General features: G+C 39.8%; 1 protein-coding gene across 3 annotated transcripts in view; it reads left to right on the top strand.

Annotated features, from left to right (window-relative positions):
* The window catches only part of Susd1 (sushi domain containing 1), a 131,324-nt gene that overhangs the window by 37,005 nt on the left and 68,244 nt on the right, over nt 1-26,075 (top strand). For all 3 annotated transcript variants that reach the window (XM_074051256.1, XM_074051257.1, XM_074051258.1), the window contains exon 6: nt 16,516-16,695. In XM_074051256.1, coding sequence (XP_073907357.1) covers nt 16,516-16,695 — 180 coding nt within the window. The remainder of the gene's footprint in view (nt 1-16,515; nt 16,696-26,075) is intronic.

Here is a 26,075-nt window from a genome sequence, read left to right on the forward strand (position 1 = left end):
GGTGGAATCTTAGTGTGGTTTTAATTTGCATTTCCTTTATTGCTAGAGATGGTGAGCATTTTTTCATGTGTTTTTTGGCCATTAGAATTTCTTCTTTTGAGAAAGTTCTGTTTAGTTCACTTGCCCATTTCTTTATTGGTTCATTAGTTTTGGGAGAATTTAGTTTTTTTAAGTTCCCTATATATTCTGGTTATCAGTCCTTTGTGTGATGTATAGTTGGCAAATATTTTCTCCCACTCTGTGTGTGGTCTCTTCAGTTTAGAGACCATTTCTTTTGTTGAGCAGAAGCTTTTTAGTTTTATGAGGTCCCATTTATCTATGCTATCTCTTAGTTGCTGTGCTGCTGTGGTTTCATTGAGAAAGTTCTTACCTATACCTACTAACTCCAGAGTATTTCCTACTCTTTCCTGTATCACCTTTAGAGTTTGGGGTCTGATATTAAGATCCTTGATCCATTTTGACTTAATCTTGGTATAGGGTGATATACATGGATCTAGTTTCAGTTTTTTGCAGACTACTAACCAGTTTTCCCAGCAGTTTTTGTTGAAGAGGCTGCTATTTCTCCATTGTATATTTTTAGTGCCTTTGTCAAAGACAAGTTGGTTATAGTTGTGTGGCTTCATATCTGGGTCCTCTGTTTTGTTCCACTGTTCTTCATGTCTGTTTCTGTGCCAGTACCATGCTGTTTTTATTGTTATTGCTTTGTAATATAGTTTGAAGTCAGGTATTGTGATACCTCCAGCATTGTTCTTTTCACTGAGTCTTGCTTTGGCTATTCTTGGCCTCTTGTGTTTCCATATAAATTTAACGGTAGATTTTTCGATCTCTTTAATGAATGTCATTGGAATTTTGATGGGAATTGCATTAAACATGTAGATTACTTTTGGGAGTATAGACATTTTTACTATGTTGATTCTACCAATCCATGAGCATGGGAGATCTCTCCACTTTCTATAGTTTTCCTCAATCTCTTTCTTCAGAAGTTTATAGTTTTCCTTGTAGAGGTCATTCACATCCTTTGTTAAGTTTACACCTAATTATTTGATTTTTTTTGAGGATATTGTGAATGGAATTGTTTTCATATATTCTTTCTCAGTTTGTTCATTATTAGTGTATAGAAATGCTAATGATTTTTCTATGTTGATTTTATATCCTGCTACCTTGCTATAGCTATTGATGATGTCTAGAAGCTTCTGAGTAGAGTTTTTTGGGTCTTTAAGGTATAGGATCATGTCGTCTGCAAATAGGGACATTTTGACAGTTTCTTTACCTATTTGTATTCCTTTTATTCCTTCTTCTTGCCTAATTGCTCTGGCTAGGAATTCCAGTACTATGTTGAATAGGAGTGGAGATAGTGGGCATCCTTGTCTAGTTCCTGATTTTAGAGGGAATGGTTTTAATTTTTCTCCGTTAAGTATAATGCTGGCTGTAGGTTTGTCATATATAGCTTTTATAATGTTGAGGTACTTTCCTTCTATTCCTAGTTTTCTTAGAGCTTTTATCATGAAATGGTGTTGGATCTTATCAAAGGCTTTTTCTGCATCTATTGAGATGATCAAGTGGTTTTTGTCTTTGCTTCTGTTAATGGGCACTGGTGTCTGGTGGCAGCGCAGGAGCCCTCCTGGTTTCTCTGTTTAATGTGAAGTGGAGATGCTATGTGCAGGCTGGAGGTGTGGAGGAGTCGAAGTTTTGCCTCTTCTCGGTGGTTTTGCCTGTAAGGTGTATCTCCAGTATCTCTCCAAGATTTTACTTTAGGAGGCATGCTTTCTGCTTCCTCCCTCTATCCGCCATCTTGGAATCCTCTCCCATTTTCTTTTGATGGTTGCAATAATATTTTCTAAATTTACCTTGCCACATTTGGAGATGTTAAAATGACACACACAGTTTAGTGCACAAATGACCCTACCGTGTGGGCCTGACTAGATGTAGCCCAGTTCAGAACATGCTGTACAATGCACAAAACTTCATCATAGGTTACAGTTTTCAGGTCCATTCCTTTGGCCATATTACTTACACGCGAACACTGTAAGACTAATGTTCATAATGCATCTCACATCATTGCAGGGGATGTTTTAAAAATATAGGCACAGCCTACAAAAAGCCTGCTGTTTAGTAGAAGAGAGAAGAAATGGAGAAAGTGTAGATATTATGTTGAGTTACCTAATTCAGAAGTGAGAATAGTGTCAGATCTGGTGTTAACCTGCTTGGACCATCTGGGCCCTAAACATGCCCACATTCCTCTCATCTCTAGGTGATTTGTGAACTTTTGATTCTAAGGCCCAGTAGAGACATTTCCGTTATTGTTGGATAAAAATGTAAATTGACTTTTGTGTAATTTCCTTCAGTTCTCACACTTGTTTCTGCTCTTTTGTAGGGTTTTACATTTAGTACTTGCTTATTTTTCTGGGACTGATTTTTTTTGGGGTGGTCAGACTCAGTAAGTAGAACAGCTCATTCCCCTAGCAGTGGCAAAGTGTCTATCACAATTTATAGGCATTCCTGGCCACTCTTTTTTCTTTCTTACCTTGTTATTTATTGGTCTCTCACCAGCCCTAGATGAAGCCTTATGTTACTAGGTTATTTCTGTCATCAACCCCAGTTTTTGTGCTAATGTTTACAATACACAGCAGCTGATGTGGGTGATATTTATGGTGTCGATTGCATGCTATAAATTGCCTATTCCTTTCATCAAACGGATTTTCTTGTGGAATATTTTCTCAAGTAGAAAGAAAATCGTATCTCAAGATATAAGGTAACATTAGATTATAAATTCGGCCTTCAGACTTTCACAACACATCCGTCCCCACCCCCCAGGAAGACCTATTTAGAAGTCAATTGCTTGAATAAAATCGTAGACAGTGGGAGAGAAAGAAAAATCACTAGCCAGGCTCATAATTAGTTGACTTCATTCCTGATGCAGATCTGACATTGGCACTTAATAACATAATTAGATAGAGAAACGTGTTCTTGAATGAACACCTCTGTGCATATGCCATGTAAATTTGTGCTGCTTCTTTGATTTCCTTTGCATATAAACTGTTTTAAATGTTTATTTCCTTGTGTTATAAGCGTTTTGGGGTTTATGTAGAGTTATATTTTTATTAACTACTAGAGTTTTGTTGTAGGCCAGCTTAATTGGAACTATCTTTCTTGGGTACCATTTGGTCTGAGGAGAAGTGGCAGTGGCTACTGTCTCTTAAACATGGTGGAAATATCTGTGACAAGGCCATGTTCCAGGAATGACACAGGCCAGATGCTCATAACCATGGGGTTAAATGTCAGCACCAAGAAATTTTCAGGGGGAGAAACCAGGTGTGGGTGGCTCATAACTGTAGTCCTAGCTACTTGGGAGACTGAGATTAGGAGGATCTTGGTTCCAAACTAGCTTGGGCAAAAAAAACCTCATGAGATCCTCAAAACAGGAGGACCACAGTCCAGGCCGGCCTGGACAAAAAAGTGAGACCTATTTCTAAAATAACCCGAGATAAAAGGGCTGGAGGCATGACCCATGCAGTAAAGTGTCTATCTAGTAAGCTCCAAGCCCTGTGTTCAAATTCCAGTACCACCAAAAAAAAGTTTCGGGGGGTGTCTGGCTCACACAGCTGGCCGCTTTCTTACTCTAGAAGATTTGTCATTGACAAAATGGGGCTGGAGGAATTACCATAGAACCCTTCTACACTGATGTGGATGGTTGTTTGTACAGGTTTTTCTCCCAGGGCCCAGAGTGGACTCCTGCAATGTGAGGCTGCCAGATTAACAGACCTGGGCTTTGGGGGCACAAACCACAGTTTGAATATTGCTCTATCTTTTACTAGTAGGGCCTCCATTTTCACATCTGTGGACTCCTCCAGGGAAAGAAAATCTACCATGAATTTTTTTTTATTCATATGTGCATACAAGACTTGGGTTGTTTCTCCTCCCTGCCACCACCCCCTCCCTTACCACCCACTCCACCCCCTCCCTCTCCCCCCCCAGTACCCAGCAGAAACTATTTTGCCCTTATTTCTAATTTTGTTGAAGAGAGAGTATAAGCACTAATAGGAAGGAACAAGGGTTTTTGCTAGTTAAGATACAGGGAGTTGACTCACATTAATTTCCTATGCGTGTGTGTTACCTTCTAGATTAATTCTTTTTGATCTAACCTTTTCTCTAGTTCCTGGTCCCCTTTTCCTATTGGCCTCAGTTGCTTTTAAGGTATCTGCTTTAGTTTCTGTGTTAAGGGCAACAAATGCTAACTAATTTTTTAGATGTCTTACCTATCCTCACCCCTCCCTTGTGTGCTCCCATGAATGGTTTTTTATAGAAAATAAACAGAATGTATAAATGTACCTTGCATATGGTAGAATTTTAATGATTGCTATTGTTATTTAAATTATTGAGGCCTGCACAAGTGTCCTAGAATTCTCTGGTACAGGGCTGATACTAGTTTTTGAGGGGCTTTTTCTTAGCTGTCATTCACTTGGTGTTTGGTAGGTAAGGGTTATCTCTTCTGGGTAACAAATGGAGAAGTAAAGTCTTGTTATTTTTTCTTCTAATTTAATGATGGGTGTTTCCTTTTCTCAGGGGCTGGTATCATGTCAAAGTATTATTTATCGTTTCCTTTCTGCCTTCATCTGAACAATGCTAAAGTGCTTGCAAACTATCAATGAACAACTTTGTGTTGGGTATTTATCACATAAAACCTGATTTTAAGTAGGTACTTGGGCGTACAACAATTGTAAGACAAAGAGTCCGACCTTTAGGAACTGCCATTATTTGGGAAGACAATAAGTTCATAAAATACAAAATTCTCAGGGTAGGAAATAAAGGTCAAATGAACAGTATAAATAATAATACTTAAAAAAAGCATAGTTAATATTACACACTTATTATATCTTCAAGTACAGCTACCACTTATTTATTTATTTGGTAGTACTAGGGTTTGAACTCAGCGCCTTATGCTTGCTAGGCAGGCGCTCTACCACTCTGCCAACTCTGCCAGCTCATCTCTCTACTTTAATTCTTGTCCTTTTCCCATCCATTCTTTACCCACTAGTCAGAATGGTCTTTTAAGAACCCAAGTCAGATTAGTTTATTCCTTTGCTTAAAGCCCTCCTAGGATATTTAATTGCTTTTCAAATGAGATCCATTCCTTTCCCCAAGGCTTACCAGGTCCTGTGCGACTTGCCTAGCTTTCTCTCTACCTTCATCTCACTAGCTATGCTCCAGTCGCTTTTCCTTTTTCGGAACACACTACAAGCATTCGCCCTTAGAATAGTTTTTTTTAAAAAATAGCATATATTAATTGTATAAAATATTGTTTCATTGTGATGTTTTCATACATGTATCTAACTTACTTTGGTCGTATTTATCTTCATTATCTTCTGTTATCCTCAATTCTCCTTCTCCCCTTTCCTCTTCCTTAATGGCCCTACTTTCATGTTGTTTTTTTTTTAAATTTAGATTTCACATCTGAGAGAAAACATGTGATACTTGTCTTTCTGAGTCTGGTTTATTTCACTTAATATGATGACCTTCACTTCCATCCATTTTCCTGCAAAATGACATGATTTGGTTCTTCTTTATGGCCAAATAATACTTCATTCTGTATTATACCATATTTTCTTTATCTATTCATCCATCGATGGGCACCTAGGCCGATTCCATGATTCCACGGTGTACAGGGATCTCTATTTTGTTTTCTTCATATACACAACAGTGGTATAGCTGGATCATATGGCAGTTCTAGTTTTAGTTTCTTGAGGAGCCTCCATAGTGATTTCCACAGTGGCTGCACTAATTTATATTCCCACCGTCTGTAAATAAGGGCTCCTGTGACCTTACACCCTTGCTAGCCTTTGTTATTTTTGGCTATTTCATTTAATTGAAATACTCTCTGGTCCTAAACATGGCTGGCTTATTCTTGAGGTCCTAATTCAGCTGTTACTTCTTCAGAGCACTCAAACTATTCCTGACTACTCTATTTCAAAAGTCTTTCCTAAGCTACCATATTATGCTACTTCCAAATAATTTTTTACCACCCTCTGAAATGATCTCGACTTACCTTTTTATTTGACTCTCTCCCTAAGTTCTTGTCCATGCTGTAGAGACTGGTGTATGCTAGGTACTCAATAGTTAGATGAGTAAGTGAACAAATGAGCATGGACCACAAAAGCTTAGGGGGCTTTCACTAGTAACGGAGCATATCACGAGAAGGGCTTTTCTAGGTCTGAGGGAGAAGGAGAAAGAATGTGAGCATGGGGGTGTGAACGCAAGAGGTAGAGATTGTAGGATTTCAGAGAGGGAGCAAGTGTTGATTTAACTCCAAGGCATCCCATAACCATTTTTGTGACTTTGGGTGTTATTTAGCCATCTGATCCATCTTCACCTATAATATGGGAAAAACAGTCCTTACTTATGGAGGGTTACTGTGAATAGTAATGATTTATATTTAGGGCCCTATAAGAATATATATGATGACAAATGGCAGTCATTCAGACCTGTATTTAACTGTAGAAATGTGGATGTCAAGACCACATTTCAGTACTACTGAATCTGAAGAGTTGTCTCTGGGTAGGGGTGAGGGTGGAATGTCAGCATATGAATTTTTCATAAGTTCCCATTAGCTGTATTTAGAACCATGTTTTTAATCCAAGTTTTGCTGGGATTCTCTCTAAATATCTCTTTCCAAGGGACTGTCCAACTGGAATAGCTTTACAATGGCAACTCACAGCTGCAGGTCCAGACTGCCTCTGAACCTCTCTAGAGACCAAGTCAATGACTTCTCATCTGATGATTTTTGCTATTAATTAAAAAATTCTTGCAGTCCTAACCAAAGTCAACATTGCCTTCCGTTATTTTCCAGATGGAAGCCAGTCTAGTGGTCTTCTGTTTTGCTTTTTTTTTTTTTTTTTTCCTGTGCTGGGGACCGAACTCAGGGCCTTGCACTTGCCAGGAAAGCGCTCTTCCACTGAGCTAAATCCCCAGCCCCTCTAGTGGTCTTCTGTACTCTTATTCTTTCAGTGTCTGTACTTCCTCCATAATCCAATCATCTGTTGCTGGGTTTCTAAGCTCTTTAGGATTCTAGCTTCAAGGTACATGAGCCTATATTTTCAGTCTCTTACTGATGCTTCCTCCGTGTCCTGCTGTAACTGAACCCTGGAGTGAACTAGAAGATGTTTTGTATGTCAACAATGACTGGGCAGTCTTATAAAACATTAACCACTAGTGTGGTTGATTGCTCATGCACACACAGATACTTGTCTTGGAATGTTTGGGGCCAGTAAACATGTCTAAAGGTTTGGTGCTGGGATGCGTGATGAAGGCCAAGGGGTTTTGTAAACATGTATGAAAAGAGAACAAAACCCTTTGAGTAAACAACGTGAAAAGTAGACAGAGTTGGCGATTTATAAAACCACCACTTATTTTGGTTCCTGAACTGCTTATAATTTGAGTCTGTATTGACTGGAAACTTTTTTTTTTAAATCTCAGAGCCAAAACGATTGCTCATGAGTTGGGCTGTTATTGTATTAAGGTCTATGGTAACTCCACTGACAACAGATTGGACTTAGCTCTGGGAAGCTTCCCTCAGGGAAAAAATTCTGAGATCCTGCAACAGACTGACAGTCTATGATGAGATGGGGAAGAGCAATTCCATTAAATCCACTAACTTTGTATCAGATGCTTAAGAGAAGCCACCTGTTGCTAAGGCTAAGCATGGTCGATGAGGAGATGGGAACAAATGATGCCATTTTCTCTATTTTGAATGCTTTCTCTCAATAAAGGGGCTCCTATTTTGAAGGTAGGGCTGTCACAAATGCTTAGTTTTCTTGGATTTCTATTGAGGATTGAGGAGAAAACTAAAACTCAGAATGATTTGTTTTTAGATAAAACTGGGACTGGGTTACATTTAAAATTATTCTAGCCATCTTATTTTGCACTTGTTTTTCTTCCATGAATTTCCCACTACTGCATAATCTGAGAAATTTAGCATACTTTACTTCTTCCCTCCATCTCCTTGCTCAGGTTTGAATGAAATAATTTGGAATTTTATTTCCAAGTTACTAATATTTTAATATTGTTTAGCTTTTAGTCCCTGAACCTGTTACTAATAGTTCTATTAATTCTGCAATTCCATTTAAATGATCATGGAGACTTACTTGTGTATCTTGTCGATTTCATTGTTCATTTAGTATTTCTTCTAACACTCCATCTGCCTTCTCCCCCTTTCTTTTTTTGTTTTTTTCCCTACCACTTGAGCCACCCCTTCAGTCCATTTTGTTCTGATTATTTTGGAGATGGGGGTCTCATGAACTTTTTGCCCAGGATGGCTTCAAGCTACTGTCCTTCCAATGTCAGCCTCCCAAGTAGCTAGGATTACAGGCATGAGCTACTGGTGCCTCTGACTCCCCCTTTCTTAAGATATTTATTCAGATTCATTTTCTTGTCAGATTGGAGTTTTTTGTTTTTTTTTTTTCAGAAAAGATATACCTAAGAGTTTTAAAAACTTTTGAAGTATCTTAAAACGATTGTGTTGTTCTCTTGTGTGAAGTATAATTTAGTTGGGTCTAAAATGGTAATGTCATAATTTTTCCTTAGATAGTTTTGTAAATAGTCCATTGTCTTTTAGTAGAGTTCTAGAGAAGAAATTTCATATTTCTTCTGTCTTTGCAACTATTTGTCTCCCTCTTTGCAACTGTTTTTCTTTTTTTTTTTTTAATTTTTTTTTTTAGTTAGTTATGAACATTTTTTTTCATTTTTCTTTTATTATTCATATGTGCATACAAGGCTTGGTTCATTTCTCCCCCCTGCTCCCACCCCCTCCCTTACCACCCACTCCCCCCCTCCATCTTCCCCCCCCAATACCCAGCAGAAACTATTTTGCCCTTATTTCTAATTTTGTTGTAGAGAGAGTATAAGCAATAATAGGAAGGAACAAGGGTTTTTGCTGGTTGAGATAAGGATAGCTATACAGGGAGTTGACTCACATTAATTTCCTGTGCGTGGGTGTTACCTTCTAGGTTCATTCTTTTTGATCCACCCTTTTCTCTAGTACCTGGTCCCCTTTTCCTATTGGCCTCAGTTGCTTTAAGGTATCTGCTTTAGTTTCTCTGCGTTAAGGGCAACAAATGCTAGCTAATTTTTTAGGTGTCTTACCTATCCTCACCCCTTCCTTGTGTGCTCTCGCTTTTATCATGTGCTCATAGTCCAATCCCCTTGTTGTGTTTGCCCTTGATCTAATGTCCACATATGAGGGAGAACATACGATTTTTGGTCTTTGGGGCCAGGCTAACCTCACTCAGAATGATGTTCTCCAATTCCATCCATTTACCAGTGAATGATAACATTTCGTTCTTCTTCATGGCTGCATAAAATTCCATTCTGTATAGATACCACATTTTCTTAATCCATTCGTCAGTAGTGGGGCATCTTGGCTGTTTTCATAACTTGGCTATTGTGAATAGTGCTGCAATAAACATGGATGTGCAGGTGCCTCTGGAGTAACAGTCTTTTGGGTATATCCCCAAGAGTGGTATTGCTGGATCAAATGGTAGATCGATGTCCAGCTTTTTAAGTAGCCTCCAAATTTTTTTCCAGAGTGGTTGTACTAGTCTACATTCCCACCAACAGTGTAAGAGGGTTCCTTTTTCCCCGCATCCTTGCCAACACCTGTTGGTGGTGGTGTTGCTGATGATGGCTATTCTACCAGGGATGAGGTGGAATCTTAGTGTGGTTTTAATTTGCATTTCCTTTATTGCTAGAGATGGTGAGCATTTTTTCATGTGTTTTCTGGCCATTTGAATTTCTTCTTTTGAGAAAGTTCTGTTTAGTTCACATGCCCATTTCTTTATTGGTTCATTAGTTTTGGGAGAATTTAGTTTTTTAAGTTCCCTGTATATTCTGGTTATCAGTCCTTTGTCTGATGTATAGTTGGCAAATATTTTCTCCCACTCTGTGGGAGTTCTCTTCAGTTTAGAGACCATTTCTTTTGATGAACAGAAGCTTTTTAGTTTTATGAGGTCCCATTTATCTATGCTATCTCTTAGTTGCTGTGCTGCTGTGGTTTCATTGAGAAAGTTCTTACCTATACCTACTAACTCCAGAGTATTTCCTACTCTTTCTTGTATCAGCTTAAGAGTTTGGGGTCTGATATTAAGATCCTTGATCCATTTTGAGTTAATCTTGGTGTAGGGTGATATACATGGATCTAGTTTCAGTTTTTTGCAGGCTGCTAACCAGTTTTCCCAGCAGTTTTTGTTGAAGAGGCTGCTATTTCTCTATTGGATATTTTTAGCTCCTTTGTCAAAGATAAGTTGGTTATAGTTGTGTGGCTTCATATCTGGGTCCTCTATTCTGTTCCACTGGTCTTCATGTCTGTTTTTGTGCCAGTACCATGCTGTTTTTATTGTTATTGCCTTGTAATATAGTTTGAAGTCAGGTATTGTGATACCTCCTGCATTGTTCTTTTGACTGAGTATTGCCTTGGCTATTCGTGGCCTCTTGTGTTTCCATATAAATTTCACAGTAGATTTTTCAATCTCTTTAATGAATGTCATTGGAATTTTGATGGGAATTGCATTAAACATGTAGATTACTTTTGGGAGTGTTACATTTTTACTATGTTGATTCTACCAATCCATGAGCATGGGAGATCTCTCCACTTTCTATAGTCTTCCTCAATCTCTTTCTTCAGAAGTGTATAGTTTTCCTTGTAGAGGTCTTTCACATCTTTTGTTAGGTTTACACCTAGGTATTTGATTTTTTTTGAGGCTATTGTAAATGGAATTGTTTTCATACATTCTTTTTCCGTTTGCTCATTGTTAGTGTATAGAAATGCTAATGATTTTTCTATGTTGATTTTATATCCTGCTACCTTGCTATAGCTATTGATGATGTCTAGAAGCTTCTGAGTAGAGTTTTTTGGGTCTTTAAGGTATAGGATCATGTCGTCTGCAAATAGGGATATTTTGACAGTTTCTTTACCTATTTGTATTTCTTTTATTCCTTCTTCTTGCCTAATTGCTCTGGCTAGGAATTCCAGTACTATGTTGAATAGGAGTGGAGATAGTGGGCATCCTTTTCTCGTTCCTGATTTTAGAGGGAATGGTTTCAGTTTTTCTCCGTTAAGTATAATGCTGGCTGTAGGTTTGCCATATATAGCTTTTATAATGTTGAGGAACTTTCCTTCTATTCCTAGTTTTCTTAGAGCTTTTATCATGAAATGATGTTGATCTTATCAAAGGCTTTTTCTGCATCTATTGAGATGATCAAGTGGTTTTTGTCTTTGCTTCTGTTAATGTGGTTTATTACGTTTACTGATTTTCATATGTTGAACCACCCCTGCATCCCTGGGATGAAGCCTACTTGGTCGTGGTGAATAATCTTTTTGATGTGTTGCTGAATTCGGTTTGCCATTATTTTGTTGAGGATTTTTGCATCAATGTTCATTAAGGAGATTGGCCTATAGTTCTCCTTTTTGGAGGTGCCTTTGCCTGGTTTTGGGATAAGTGTAATACTGGCTTCATAAAATGTGTTTGGCAGTTTTCCTTCCCTTTCTATTTTGTGGAACAGTTTAAGGAGGGTTGGTATCAGTTCTTCTTTAAAGGTCTGATAGAATTCAGCAGAGAATCCATCAGGTCCTGGACTTTTCTTTTTGGGGAGACTCTTGATTGCTGCTTCAATTTCATTTTGTGTTATAGGTCTATTCAGGTGATTAATTTCCTCTTGGTTCAGTTTTGGATGATCATATGTATCTAGAAATCTGTCCATTTCTTTTAGATTTTCAAATTTATTTGAATATAGGTTCTCAAAGTAGTCTCTGATGATTTCCTGGACTTCCATGGTGTTTGTTGTTATCTCCCCTTTTGCATTCCTAATTCTACTAATTTGGGTTTTTTCTCTCCTCATTTTAGTCAGGTTTGCCAGGGGTCTATCGATCTTGTTTATTTTTTCAAAGAACCAACTTTTTGTTTCATTAATTCTTTGTATGGCTTTTTTGGTTTCTATTTCGTTGATTTCAGCTCTTATTTTTATTATTTCTCTCCTTCTATTTGTTTTGGGATTTGCTTGTTCTTGTTTTTCTAGGAGTTTGAGATGTATCATTAGGTCATTGATTTGGGATCTTTCAATCTTTTTAATATATGCACTCATGGCTATAAACTTTCCTCTCAAGACTGCCTTAGCTGTGTCCCATAGGTTCCGGTAGGTTGTGTTTTCATTTTCATTGACTTCCAGGAACTTTTTAATTTCCTCTTTTATTGCATCGATGATCCATTCTTCATTAAGTAATGAGTTATTTAGTTTCCAGCTGTTTGCATGTTTTTTGTCTTTACTCTTGTTGTTGAGTTCTACTTTTACTGCATTGTGGTCAGATAGTATGCACGGTATTATTTCTATTTTCTTATATTTGCTGAGGCTTGCTTTGTGCCCTAGGATATGATCTATTTTGGAGAAGGTTCCATGGGCTGCTGAGAAGAATGTATATTGTATAGAGGTTGGATGAAATGTTCTGTAGACATCTACTAGGTCCACTTGATCTATTGCATATTTTAGATCTTGGATTTCTTTATTGAGTTTTTGTTTGGATGACCTATCTATTGATGATAATGGGGTGTTAAAGTCTCCCACAACCACTGTGTTGGCATTTATATATGCTTTTAGGTCTTTCAGGGTATGTTTGATGAAATTGGGTGTGTTGACATTGGGTGTGTACAGATTGATGATTATTATTTCCTTTTGGTCTATTTCCGCTTTTATTAGTATGGAATGTCCTTCTTTATCTCGTTTGATCAATGTAGGTTTGAAGTCTACTTTGTCAGAGATAAGTATTGCTACTCCTGCCTGTTTTTGGGGGCCATTGGCTTGGTAAATCTTCTTCCAGCCTTTCATCCTAAGCATATGCTTATTTCTGTCGGTGAGATGAGTCTCCTGTAAGCAACAAATTGTTGGATCTTCTTTTTTAATCCATTTTGTCAAACGGTGTCTTTTGATGGGTGAATTAAGTCCATTAACATTAAGCGTTAGTACTGATAGGTATGTGGTGATTCCTGCCATTTAGTTGTCTTAGTTGTTTGAAGGTTTGATTGTGTGTACCTAAGTTGAGGTTACTCTCTAGTGTCTTGCTTTTTCTTATCCTGTGGTTTGGTGCTGCCTGCCTTTTCATGGTTAAGTTGGGTGTCACTTTCTGTGTGCAGAATCCCTTGCAGAATCTTTTGTAATGGTGGCTTTGTGGTCACATATTGTTTTAGTTTCTGCTTATCATGGAAGACTTTTATTGCTCCATCTATTTTGAATGATAGCTTTGCTGGGTAGAGTATCCTGGGGTTGAAGTTATTTTTATTCAGTGCCCGGAAGATCTCACCCCACGCTCTTCTTGCTTATAATGTTTCTGTTGAGAAGTGTGCTGTGATTTTGATGGGTTTACCTTTGTATGTTACTTGTTTTTTCTCTCTTACAGCCTTCAATATTCTTTCCTTAGTTTCTGAACTTGTTGTTTTAATGATGATATGTCGTGGAGTTAGTTCTATTTTGATCTGGTCTGTTTGGTGTCCTGGAGGCCTCTTGCATCTGTATGGTAATATCTTTCTCTAGATTTGGGAAATTTTCCGTTATTATTTTGTTGAATATATTACGCATTCCCTTCGCTTGCACCTCTTCTCCTTCTTCGAGGCCCATGATTCTCAAGTTTGGTTTTTTGATGGAGCCGGTGAGTTCTTGCATTTTCTTTTCACAGGTCTTGAGTTGTTTAATTAATAGTTCTTCGGTTTTTCCTTTAATTACCATTTCATCTTCAAGTTCTGAGATTCTGTCTTCTGTTTGTTCTATTCTGCTGGATTGGCCTTCCGTTTTGTTTTGCAGTTCTGTTTCGTTCTTTTTTCTGAGGTTTTCCATATCCTGGCTGTTTTCTTCTTTAATGTTGTCTATTTTTGTCCTGAGTTCATTTATCCGTTTATTCATTGTGTTCTCTCTTTCACTTTGGTGTTTATACAGTGCTTCTATGGTTTCCTTTATTTCTTCTTTTGCTTTTTCAAATTCTCTATTTTTATTGTCTTGGAATTTCTTGAGTGTCTCCTGTACATTTTGGTTGACCCTATCCAGTATCATCTCTATAAAATTCTCATTGAGTACTTGTAGTATGTCTTCTTTTAAATTATTCTTGTGGGCTTCATTGGGTCCTTTGGCATAGTTTATCTTCATTTTGTTGGAGTCTGGCTCTGAGTTTCTGTTCTCTTCATTCCCCTCTGGTTCCTGTACTAATTTTTTGCTGTGGGGAAACTGGTTTCCCTGTTTTTTCTGTCTTCCTGTCATTGTCCTTGGTGTTGTTACTGTCCCTGTACTGTTTGCAATTAAGTATTTTCTAGCTTGTAATAATAACAATGGCAATATTTAGCATGGAAGGGTGAGCTGAGATGGAAAGCAAGAAGTTAAAGAAAAGGGGAAAACAAATATACAGACAAGAGGGAGAAAGCAGAACAAGGTATCAGACAAGAGAGTTTCAAAGGTATAAACAGGGAGTGTTAGTGTACTAATCGACAGTAAGCTGAACAGACATTAGAGAGACAGAGAGAGGATTGAAAATCAAAGATAAAAAAAATAAAAAATAAGTAAATGAAAGTAATATCTATATATAAAAATGAATTAAAATAAAATGGAAAATAGAAAATTAAAAAAAAAAAACCAAAAAACTTCCAAGTTTATATGCAATGCAGTTTCAGTCTTAATAATTTGGGTGTCCGTCTCAATATCCAGTCCTGGAGTTGGTGCCTCACATGTTGTTCTGTAGTTGTCTCATCAAAGGGGATGCATAAAGTAGAACAAAACTACACACACACACACACACACACACACACACACACACACACACAAAGCCCCACCAAGTGTCCCAAGTTCAAATGCAATACAGTTTCAGTAAGTTTTTCGGCTTGCAGGTGTAATTCGGTTGTTCTCTCATCAAAGGTAGGGAGAAAACGAAAAAAAAGCGTCTGGAGACAGTTCTGAGAGTGGTATCTGCAACTGTGGCTTGCCTACCTGCTGCTCTCAGCCTGTAGCTGGTGGCGTTATTTATGCAGATCTCTGGGGTGAGCTAGCCCTCACCTGGTCCCACAGGCTTTGTTTGCTCAGAGTTCTCCTGTGCGGGAGCCTCTGCTACAGGCTTTCCCCTTTCCAAGCACTGGGAAAGGTGACACTGCCCCGCGTTGTCAGGCCTGCGTGTTTATTTACAGTTCATGTGGGAGGTGGGTCTTCCCTCCTCTCCTCTGAAGTTTTCCTCCCACTGCCACTTTCAGAAGCTTTCCTGCTCCTGCTTACTGGGCGGTGCTGCTGCTCCTGCCCGCCGCCATTTTTGTTTACAGTTTTCGTGGGAAGTGGGTCTTCCCTCCTCTCCTGTGGAGTTTTCCTCCCTCCTCCACTCTCACAAGCTTCCCCGCTCCTGGTTGCTGGGCGCGCACCTCGCTCCCGCCAGAGGCTCTCTGGCCCGCCCGGCTTGTTTATTTACAGTCCTGGGAAGGGTTCCCTTCCCCCAATCTCCAGCGTTCAGGGCGTCCCACCCTCTTTCCAGCGTGTCTTAACTGTTCTTATTGCTTATTACTCAGTTTCTCTTTTTTTCCCGGGTGGAGGTCAGTCTGTCCAGGGGGCTATGCTGTTCTGGCCCAGGCTTGTCTATGTGGCTACCGTGGTACCGCGAAGCTCACCTGGTCCGCGTCTTCCCAAGCTGTATGGGCACTGGCCACTGGCGGCCCTGGGGGCCCTCTTCGTTTCTCCATTTAACATGAAGTGGAGATTCTCTGCACCGGCTGGAGACGTGGAGGGGTCAAAGTTATGCCTTTTCTTAGTGATTATGCCTGCAAAGTGTGTCTCCAGCGTCTCTCCAAGATTTCACTATAGGAGGGTAGCTTTCTGCTTCCTACCTCTAGCCGCCATCTTGGAATCTCCTCTGTTTTTCTTTCAAAGGTGCATGAGCATGGAATGTTTAGAAGATAAATACCTTTTCTAGTACTTTGCTTTGAGAAGTTCAGAGGTTTCAGGCTGGGGACATAGCTTAAGTGGTAGAGCACCTGCCTAACAAGCGTGAGATCCTGAGTTCAAACCCCAGTGCCATCAAAAAAAAAATTAAGAAATTTTACACATATTTCATGTAATATTCAGTTGGCAACAGTTGCTACAATTGCATTATCATCTTCTGAGTTAATGATCTGAGGTACATAGTAAAAGGTGCTAGAAAACTTGTAGTGTTTAAAAGAACCATAAGATATTTTTATTTCATAGACCAAGGAATTCTCTGTAAGTAAATCAACTCATAATTTGAATATTCTTTCTGTGTGCATGTTTGAAAATTTCATTAAATTCATACATACTATTTTCTATACTTCTGAACAATCTTATTTTATGTATGTACATTTGGATTGTTTAAGGGAGTTAGTGTTTTCTCTTTTCCCAGATGAGTGACCTCTGTGGTCACTCAGTATTTATATCTAAAATACTAATTGTGGGGTTAGCAGTTGGGACTCATCACTAGTGACATGTTCCTTCTCTTTGCAGAGATTGACTGTGGCCACCCTCCTGAAGTGCAGAATGCCATTTTTGTGGGGAATCACAGCTCCAGCCTGGGTAGTGTGGCTCATTATGTCTGTCGAGAGGGCTTTGAAAGTCCTGGAGGAAAGATCACTTCTGTTTGCACAGAGAAAGGGACCTGGAGAAGAAGTACGTTAGCATGCACAGGTACAGATTCCATTCTGCTGGGCTCCTGTTACCTGGGAACAGAACAGCCGTGGGAGTATGAAGTATAAAACCATTTGCTGTCTGCCTCATGCTGAGTACTGTGCCTGGCTCTGCATTTACCTGGGTGGACACTTGGCTTTAGATTTGTTAGCTAAATCCTGAAGATTTAGAAGGTAGATTAGGAAAATGAGTTGGGTAAAAAGTTTTACACATCCATCTTTTGCAGCATCTTAAATCACAGTGATTCTTGTCTTCTATGCTTGGCTAGCTGAGGAATTTTTCTCCAGGAACCATTTTCTCAGAGGCGTATGCTCCTAACCTAGCACATGTTAGACTGGCAGCTTTTCAGGGAAAAGATGATATAATGTAAAATTAATACAGCACACAAAGCATAAAAATTTACCATCTTAAATGTGCTCAAGTGTGAAATTCATAATGTTATATATATTACACTATTGCACAATCTCCAAAACATTTTATTTTTTAAAACTGAAACTCTACACCCATTAAATAACTCCCATTTTCCCCTCCCCCAGCACCTGACCCTAACAGTCTACTTTCTGTCTCTTAGGAATTTGGGTACTTCAGGTGTTTCATCTCAATAGAATCATGTGGTGTTTGTCCTATTGAGACTGACTTATTTCACTTAGCATTATCTTCAAGCACATCCACGATGTAGCATGTGTCAGAGTTTCCTTCCTTTTTAAGGTTGAAAAATACCCATTGTATGTACGTACCCCATTTTATTTACTTATCCATGGACACTTGGGTGGCTTCTGCTTTTTGGCTGTGTGGACAATGCTGCTGTGGAACCAGGGTGTACAAATTTCTCTTTGAGACTCTGCTCTTAGTTCCTTTGGGTTTATACCCAGAAGTGGAGTTGCTGGTGAAAAGGAGCTTTTAGATTCCCATGCTAACTCTAGTGGTGCCATGTGTTAGCTATGTGTCACCAGGCAAGGCATTATGACCATCAGTTTCCTCATCTGTAAAAGGGGAAGATAAAGTCTGCCTTTCCTTTTTCAGAGTTTTTTAGAGAGGAAATCAGACGTGATTATCTAGGGGGAGAATTTTGAGAAGAGTCACAGACCATGCACGTGTTTCTCTTTTTCCTGAACTGTCAGCCATGCATGAAGATCTTCTCAAGAATCAGAAGTGTGCACTTCTGTGAGCTACACCTCACCCCTTGCCTCCAAGAGACAAAGTGGGAAAAGGCAATGATTCTTACCATTTGTGATGAGGGAATATGACAGTGCTTGCCACATAGTCACCAGTGGCTCTGGGAATATATTTCTGCATGTCAAAATATGCAGAATATGCTTGGCTCTGAAGCCAGATCTCAAGAGTGAAATCTCAAGGCAGCTTGGGGCTGGGTCTCTGGACTGATTAGTAAGTAGAATCATGGTAGAATGGCTTGGGTTTTGCTCAAGTTTTCTATAGAAAAACTGTGTGGCAAACTGTGTGATCTTCTGGTGATTACTGGCCCATAAAGCAGAGGTTTACAACCATTTTGGGGATTTGACCTTGATGAATTCACCCATTTATTCAATAGATATTTATTAATGTGTACTGTGTGTGAGGTACTTTGTAAGGCACTGCCTTCTTGAAATTTCCAGTGCAAAAGAGGAAACAGATCTTTCCCCAAAGAAATGCACACACACATGGACATGTAATGTTTTGCAGAGAAATTCAGGCCTTTCGTGAGCCTCTGAAATCTTTGGCTAAATCATCCTCAGAATGGATGGAAGAGTCAGTTTTGCTGCTCGAGCCCTTTCTGTGCCATGCAGTTCCTACATTGAGTTATCTCCCTCATAAATGCAAAAAGATGTAATCCAGCTACTACAATCATGGAAACAAAAAAGATGAGAATTCAGAGGCTGACTTCAGCCTTCTTTTACAGAAGGCTCATTGACTTGCATAGAGAAAGAAGCAAGAGCACACCTGTCATGAGCACCAAGGACTCCAGGGTCCCAGTCTTACTAACTGGGGAAATGGAGAAGACCTAGAACCAGACTGATGGTTATGAAAAACTATTACTGCATCTCAAGTAGTACTTGCAAAGTTATTTGGAGGAAGCAAAGCCACTGCCCTCTGGAAGTGCTCCCTGTGGAGTCACTTGGTAAGAGAGCTGGGTATAGCCTTGAACCCTCAGTCATCTGCTCCATTGCTCAAGCTACTGTGCCTCCACCATTCGGGATTCAGTGGGGGCACAAGGATTAGTCACGACATGAAAAACCAGTGGATCTGCATGGGGCATACTAAGCTATTAATTAGCTGATCCTTGTAGAGCACTTTGAAGAACAAACATGTTATGTAACTGCTAATTATAATTACCGTCCTCAGCCTGCCACCTTTCACAAAGTCTGCGGCTCCAGCTGCAGCTGTTTCCATGGGCTGATGCAAGCTTTGATTTAGGGAAAGAAAAGGCATTCTTCCTGTGAGCTGGGATCTTTCTGTGAGGGGCCTCTGTCCACTCCATCAGGATTGGCAGCTAAATTCAATTTCCGCAGATAAAGGGGGTGATTTACATGCTGGTTAATTCCTGGTGCAGTGCAGATGATCTCTGGGAGGGTAGCAGGAGAGGTTCTGGAAATGTAGTGAGAGACACTGATTACCACAGTTCTTGCTCAGCTACACCCTGCTTCCTTCTTTTCTGTTTTTCACCCACATCTTCACATTCCTCCCCCCCCCCACAACTCCCGCTGTTTTTATTTACCTACCTCAGTGTTCACTTTTGGCTTTTTCTCTCCATCATCATCTACTTCCCTTCTCTGTTTTCACTGTTTACTCCTCTTTCTATACTTGAATGTTTAGTTCCAACCTGAGTGGACTAATTTATCTTCACTTTATTTGACTTTAATTACTTTAAAAGTATTTTTGGATTCCCTGATGCGTAATTTGTTTTTAATGGAGTATAAATGCTAACGAGGTGGTGAGACTTTTCCTTTAAGGCCAGTTTGGACTGGAAACTCCAGACAGCTGGGATTTAGGCAACGGCTTTAGTGTCTGGAAAAACCCCAGGTGAAAGTTTGATGTTAGTGAATTGGTTTAACCTCAAGATTAAAGAGGCCGATTCATTCTGATAAGGCTGTGCCTGGTTTCCATTCTGCACTGGTCATTTGGCTTTTTATGCTTAGAGTCTGAGTTAATAATTATAAGACTGATGATTCATGCTCTGAGGAGGGTAGCATCTCTGCTGGGATACAGGCTGTTTATCCACCAGCATCCTCTCCGTGCCCCTAACCTGCCCTGGGCACTGCCGCATATGTCTGCAGACTCCTGTTAGCCGTGCTGCTTGCTTGTTGACCTTCCTCTCCAGCCCAGTGAGTGCTCACTTGCAGCTCCACACATTTCAGATGGAAAAGAAAGGTCAGTTGCAATCAATTAGTTGTGTTTGAATATGACACAGCGTTATTGCTGACGTTGACTGAGCACCAACTTACACGCCCAGGACTCTCCTAGGGGCCTTAATGATTGATTTTGCTTCATACTTAGATAAATCCTGTGAAGTTATTAGTTTCATTTTGTAGATGAGTAGTCTGAGTTCATAAAGATTAAGAAACTTTCTCAGCGTCATTCAGTAACAAGCAAGTGTGGCAGAATTAGAATTTGAACTCAGACCTGTAAGCCCTGAAAACCCATGCTCTCTCTTAAGTCAGGGCCTCTCAAGCTTGAATTATTTGTATACTGCCCTGACAATGTTTGCCATAACAAAAATATTATTTGCTAAATATGTTTCTTAAAAGACTTGCACACACACACACACACACACACACACATCCTGTATCCGCCTCCCAAGTATCTGAAACTACAGGCATGAACCACCATTCTTGGCAGAACAACTTAACATTTAAATTTATAATTTAAATGTTCTGAGCGAGAACACTTTGTAATATATGCGATATCATGACTTTGATGAACTAGGTGTATTTTTTCTATTATGCACAAAAATTAACACACAGTGAACATGTAAGATAAGAATTTATCCATGTGCCACCAAAAATAACCCTAAAAGTGTGTAATACATTTTGGGAGAGCACTGCTCTAAGTCATGCTACTTTTAAATGATTTATGTGACTTTAAGACTCAAAGAAAGGAAGCATTATAACATTTATAGCCAAGCATACCTTTATTCGAGGTGTCACCGGGGAAGTTGTACTCCAGCATCAGTGCTGTTGCAGTTATCAACATGTGTTTGTTTTGGAATCCTTTTTTGGGAATGACCTGAGGAAGTAGGCTATGAGTTATATTAGAAGAATGTACTACTTTTGAAATCAGGTAGTGTTTTGACTAGGGATGACACTGATCTTGGCCACCTAAATTGGGTCATCTAATTTTATTATGAAGACCTTTTACAATTTTTTCAAAACTAAAGAAAAAGGATAAAAAAATTTTAAACCAAAAGAGTACACTAGACTGATCTCTGCTCTTGCACAATGGGACTTCTGAAAGAGTAATCTATGCTCACTGTCTCGGTTCCCTTGTCCTTTCTCCTCAGCCTCCTGAAGGAAAAATCAGACATCCAAAACCCCCTAACCACTGCCTCCAAATTCATGCTCTTGCTTCAGTCCCATTCCTCTTAACCTTTCCTCAACTTTAGCATTGTTGATCATCCTTTCATCTATCCATCCAACCAATCAACCAGATAATAAATGTTTTCTGAGTATCTAAGTCTAAGGCATGTGCTAGGGTCTGGAAAGAGAGAGAGAAGCATGGTCTTTGCCATGGTAAAGTTCCATTCAGAAGAGGTAAACATGAAATAACTAATCACATGATTACTTAGGCACAAATGTGATAAATACCACACACAGAGAAATATTAGATGCTAAATGAATACCAAAATATATAATATAGATAGATAGATAAGTAGATAGATAGACACACATTTGTGTGTTTACACCCTCCATTCCCACACATAAACTCATGGAATAAAGCACAGTAAAGGTTAATACCACTGAGGCATTCTTTCTCCCAATCTTATGAGGATTCAGTTGGACACAGTAAGAACCTCTTTTTTTTTAAAACCAGAAAACTATGTGTCCTATAACTGGACAGGCCAAAGACCTGCTCTAAAGGAATACTCTGGAAGCAATAAGCATAGGCAAGGACTTCCTCAGTAGAACTCTAGTGGCCCATCAACTAAGAGAAAGGATGGACAAATGAGACTACATGAAATTAAAAAGCTTCTGCACAACAAAAGAAATGGTCTCTAAATTGAAGAGATCACCCACAGAATGGGAGAATATCTTTGCCAGCTACACATCAGACAGAGGACTGATAACCAGAATATACAGGGATCTCAAAAAACTAACTCCCCCAAAATCAATGAACCAATAAAAAAGTGGGCAACTAAACTGAACAGAACTTTTTCAGAGGAAGAAGTGCACATGGCCAAAAAACATGTGAAAAAATGTTTACCATCCCTGGCCATAAAGGAAATGCAAATCAAAACCATACTAAGATTCCACCTCACTCCTGTTAGAGTAGCTATCATCAAGAACACCACCACCAACAACAAATGTTGGTAAGGAGGTGGGGAAAAAGGAACCCTCATAAACTGTTGGTGGGAATGTAAACTAGTACAACTACTATGGAAAACAATACGGAGGATTCTTAAAAAACTAAACACAGATCTGCCATATGATCCAGCAATACCGCTCCTAGGGATCCACCCAAAGGAATGCAACTCAGGTTATTACAAAGGCACCTGCACACCCATGTTTACTGCAACATTATTCACAATAGCCAAGCTATGGAATTTTATTCAGCCACAAAGAAGAATGAAAATTTGACATTCTTAGGTAAATGGATGGAACTGGAGAACATCATCTTAAGTGAAGTTAGCCAGGCTCAGAAGGCCAAAACTCTCATGTTCTCCCTCATATGCGGATTATATAAAACAAATGCAGTAATATTATTGGACATGGGTCACACACTAAGAGGAGAATGCACACAGGAGGAATATGGAAAGGGAAGGAAACCTAAAACTTGAATGTCGTTCATGTGTTCACTGTAGAGGAGCAAATATAGTAATCTTAAACTGGCAGAGGCCACTATGGGAAGGAGACCAGAAAGTAGTGAAGAGGTCTGGCAGAGATGAACCAATATGGGTTGTAATTCACATGTGCATAGAAGCAATGCTAGGAATTTCTCTGAAGAGTTACCTGCGTCTCAAACTAGGAAAAATGCTATGTCTTTCTTATTATCACCTACGCTTTCTCTTCAACAAAATCAGAGAACAAGAGGGCGGAACAGGTTCTGTCCGGAGGTATGGCAGGGGAGGTGGCCCAAACAATGTGTACACATGTGAGTAGATGTAAAAACAATAAAATAATAATCACAATAAAAAGACCTGCTCTATCTGCCTCTGCCCCAGGTGAACCCTAGATCCAATTGTGACATTGCTGGCACTCTTTCAGGGGAAAAAGCCCTAGGAAAGGAGGGAGAGAGGTTGAGCTTGAACCCAAGGCCTTGGGTGGTTGGGGGAGGTTGTGGGTTGGTGGGAAGGAAGGGAGATGACTTTTAAGGCAGAGATACTCCATCAGATCCTCTCTTTCCTTCACTTCCTGGACATCAGTTTCCCTCAGCCACACTCCTTCCTCTCCTCTGCATTGCTCATGCCACTCTGGTCTCCTTGGGTTTTGGTGTTTCCCATTGGTCTGCTACTTGGCCTCTTTCTATGGCCAAGCTAGATGTCTCACTACGCCTTCCACTACCATCCACAAATCCATGGCTTTGAGGCTGTTTTCCCCCTGGATAGTCAGCAGATAGCTCAGATCCAGCATGTCCTCAGCACAGTTCATTACTCTCTCACAAGCCTGGTCTGTCTCTCATATTTCTTAGGAGAGCAGTAAAAGGCCATTCATTCAGACTGTGAGCTCAAAGGCTGGCAGTCAGCCTGGACTCCTTGCTGTTCCTGCTCTCTTTCCTCCTACTGATTATGCTTCAGAATTGTCTCTTGTTTTGCAATACAGTGCCCCAATTTCATCTCTTAACCTCTTGGCTGAGTAACTACTTCAATGCAAAGGATCTTAGCCATGGTGTCTGACACATCTAATTGTGAGCCCTGACTTGACTGCTTCGTGCTGTCTGACCTTTGGCAGGTTACTTAACATCCAAGCCTCAGGTTTATAAAACAGACACAAAAATATCTAGCTCATGGGATTATTTTGAAGGTAAGAGTGCTGCATACTCTGTCTGGTTCATAGTAATAACTCAATAAATGTTCACTCTTCTTATTTTTGTTACTGCTTCTCATGACTGCTGGAAAGATGAGATCAAGTCCGTCAAGAGCAATCTGTGTCTGACATGTAGTAATAACTGAGTAAATAGTATTTAATTCTTTCCTTGGATTTCTGGTTCTTCTGTACTCTGGTGCCTCTTTCAAAATATAAATCATTCCTATCATTTTCCTGATTTTAGCTCTCCATTGCTCAGAGAAGTGAGTCTGCACTTAATTTGGCAAGCAAAGCCTCCCCCAGTCCCATCCTGTGCTCTCTTCCCATCCTCCTAATATTCTGATCATGGGAGGATGCTTGGCTTTGGTAGCCATTCAGTTAGTGAATGAAAAAGCCCTGGACACAGTTCCCAAGAAGGTTCCAGAATTGTTTTCAGTACTATTGGGATTAAGGCACATTTTCCCAAGAGTTCTCCTTTGAAAAGGGCAGCATTAGTGTAGGTTTAATATCTGATATATTTATAAAGAAGTCTTTCCAAATGACTTGTAGACACCTGGAGAGAAAAGCCACCACACTTTATTAAACTGCTCTTTGGGATGACATATCTGGCATCTCTATAATCAGATCTGGGTCCATCTGTGCAGAGAGCATGGCACAGGCTGGAGGCAGATGGCATCTTTGAGATGTCACTTACAGTTGTCATAGTGAATAAGCAAAAAGGAAAGACAAGAAAGGAAACTCTTTGCTAATCTTTGCTTAGGTGACAAAGGGACCCAGAGGCAAAAGGAAATTTGCTTTATTGGTTCCTCAGAGAAAATGAGAGGGATGAAATGTTTTCTTTTCCTTCTGGACCAGGTGGTAAGTTAGCATCAGAGGGTTGTGTGAGTTCTTTTTTTTTTTTGAGGGGATGGATGGTATGTTTGGACTAAGGGCCTCACACCTGCTACCACTCTACCACTTGAGCCACTCCATCAAGGGTTGTGTGAGTGAGCAGAGATGTCTGGAACTCTGAGGCTTTGAAGGGCAGCAAGGAGGAAGGAGCCAGGAATATTTGGAGCTTGTTCAGGCTGCTGTAAGAGTGGTACCAAAATCATCTTTATGCTACTCCAGGAGGTGAACTGATAGAATCATTGCCTCTCTTATGTTACCCATGCCCACAACTGGAGTATTTCTTTGACTGAAAATTTTCTGTGACCTGGGGAGAGATATTGATATAGACACTCGGGTATGTCTGCAGTTTTCTTGTTTTCCTCTTTCTGCCTCATTTACTAAAACATGACCTGAAGTTACCCAAGAGCAGGTCAGGTGAAACATAGAATCTAGGTATTGCTGTAATGGGATGATTTTGTAAAGATGTAAGGTCTTTGATGGGTAGAGATTGGTAGAACAAGTCAACCCAGACTTGGCCTTGGTTCTGGGTATAGAAGAAATGAGTTGACCTGTAGATGCCTCAGGTGAAGGCTTTCTTTCCTACATGGTGGTGGAGACGAGATTTACTAGAAGAAACAGTATCTAAGTTGAGCATGATCAAGATGAAGAATTCCCTTTCTCTTTCATCTTGATAGGAATCTTACCTGGGGTTTCTCAGAAAACAGAGCCAGAGGTTGGGGGCTTATATTTATTATCGAATAGAGAAGAATATCCCAGGAAGCAGGCATGTGAATCAAGAGGAGTAACAAAGGGAAAAGAGGGAAGCCAGTGTAAGGATGTTGTGCTGTAGTGGTCTCTACTGAGTAGGGGCGATTGTTCCACTGGTGTGACAGCATTACGGGAAGCTGTAAAAACTAAGTCTTTTAGGAAATCCCTCAAGGGGAAATCTCACTAGCTCCTGTCCCTGTGGGATTTTAACTTCCCTGCACTTCCAGGCTGCATGTGGGAGCCATAGTGAGGAAACCCCAGAATAGGAGGAAAGACAGTCATGTTGCCAAAACGTATGCAAGGCTGGCACAGAGAATGGGCGAGGCTGGGAGAGACCAAGGATCTGTAAGAGATGCCTGATTTGATGGGATGGCTTGAATTGGACTGTGGAATATTCCTGTTGGGTGAAATGAGGATTCCTTTCTTCAGGGCTGACACTATAGTGGCTTCTGTCTGCAGGGAGTTGTTTCCTTTCCAATCTTATTGTAAATGAAATTGTTTTCTTAATTCACTTTGAATCACTCATTTCTAGTGACTTTTGTGCATTAACCTTGTATTCTACAACTT

Source organism: Castor canadensis, chromosome 13, assembly GCF_047511655.1.
Source record: "Castor canadensis chromosome 13, mCasCan1.hap1v2, whole genome shotgun sequence".
Lineage (NCBI taxonomy): Eukaryota > Metazoa > Chordata > Mammalia > Rodentia > Castoridae > Castor > Castor canadensis.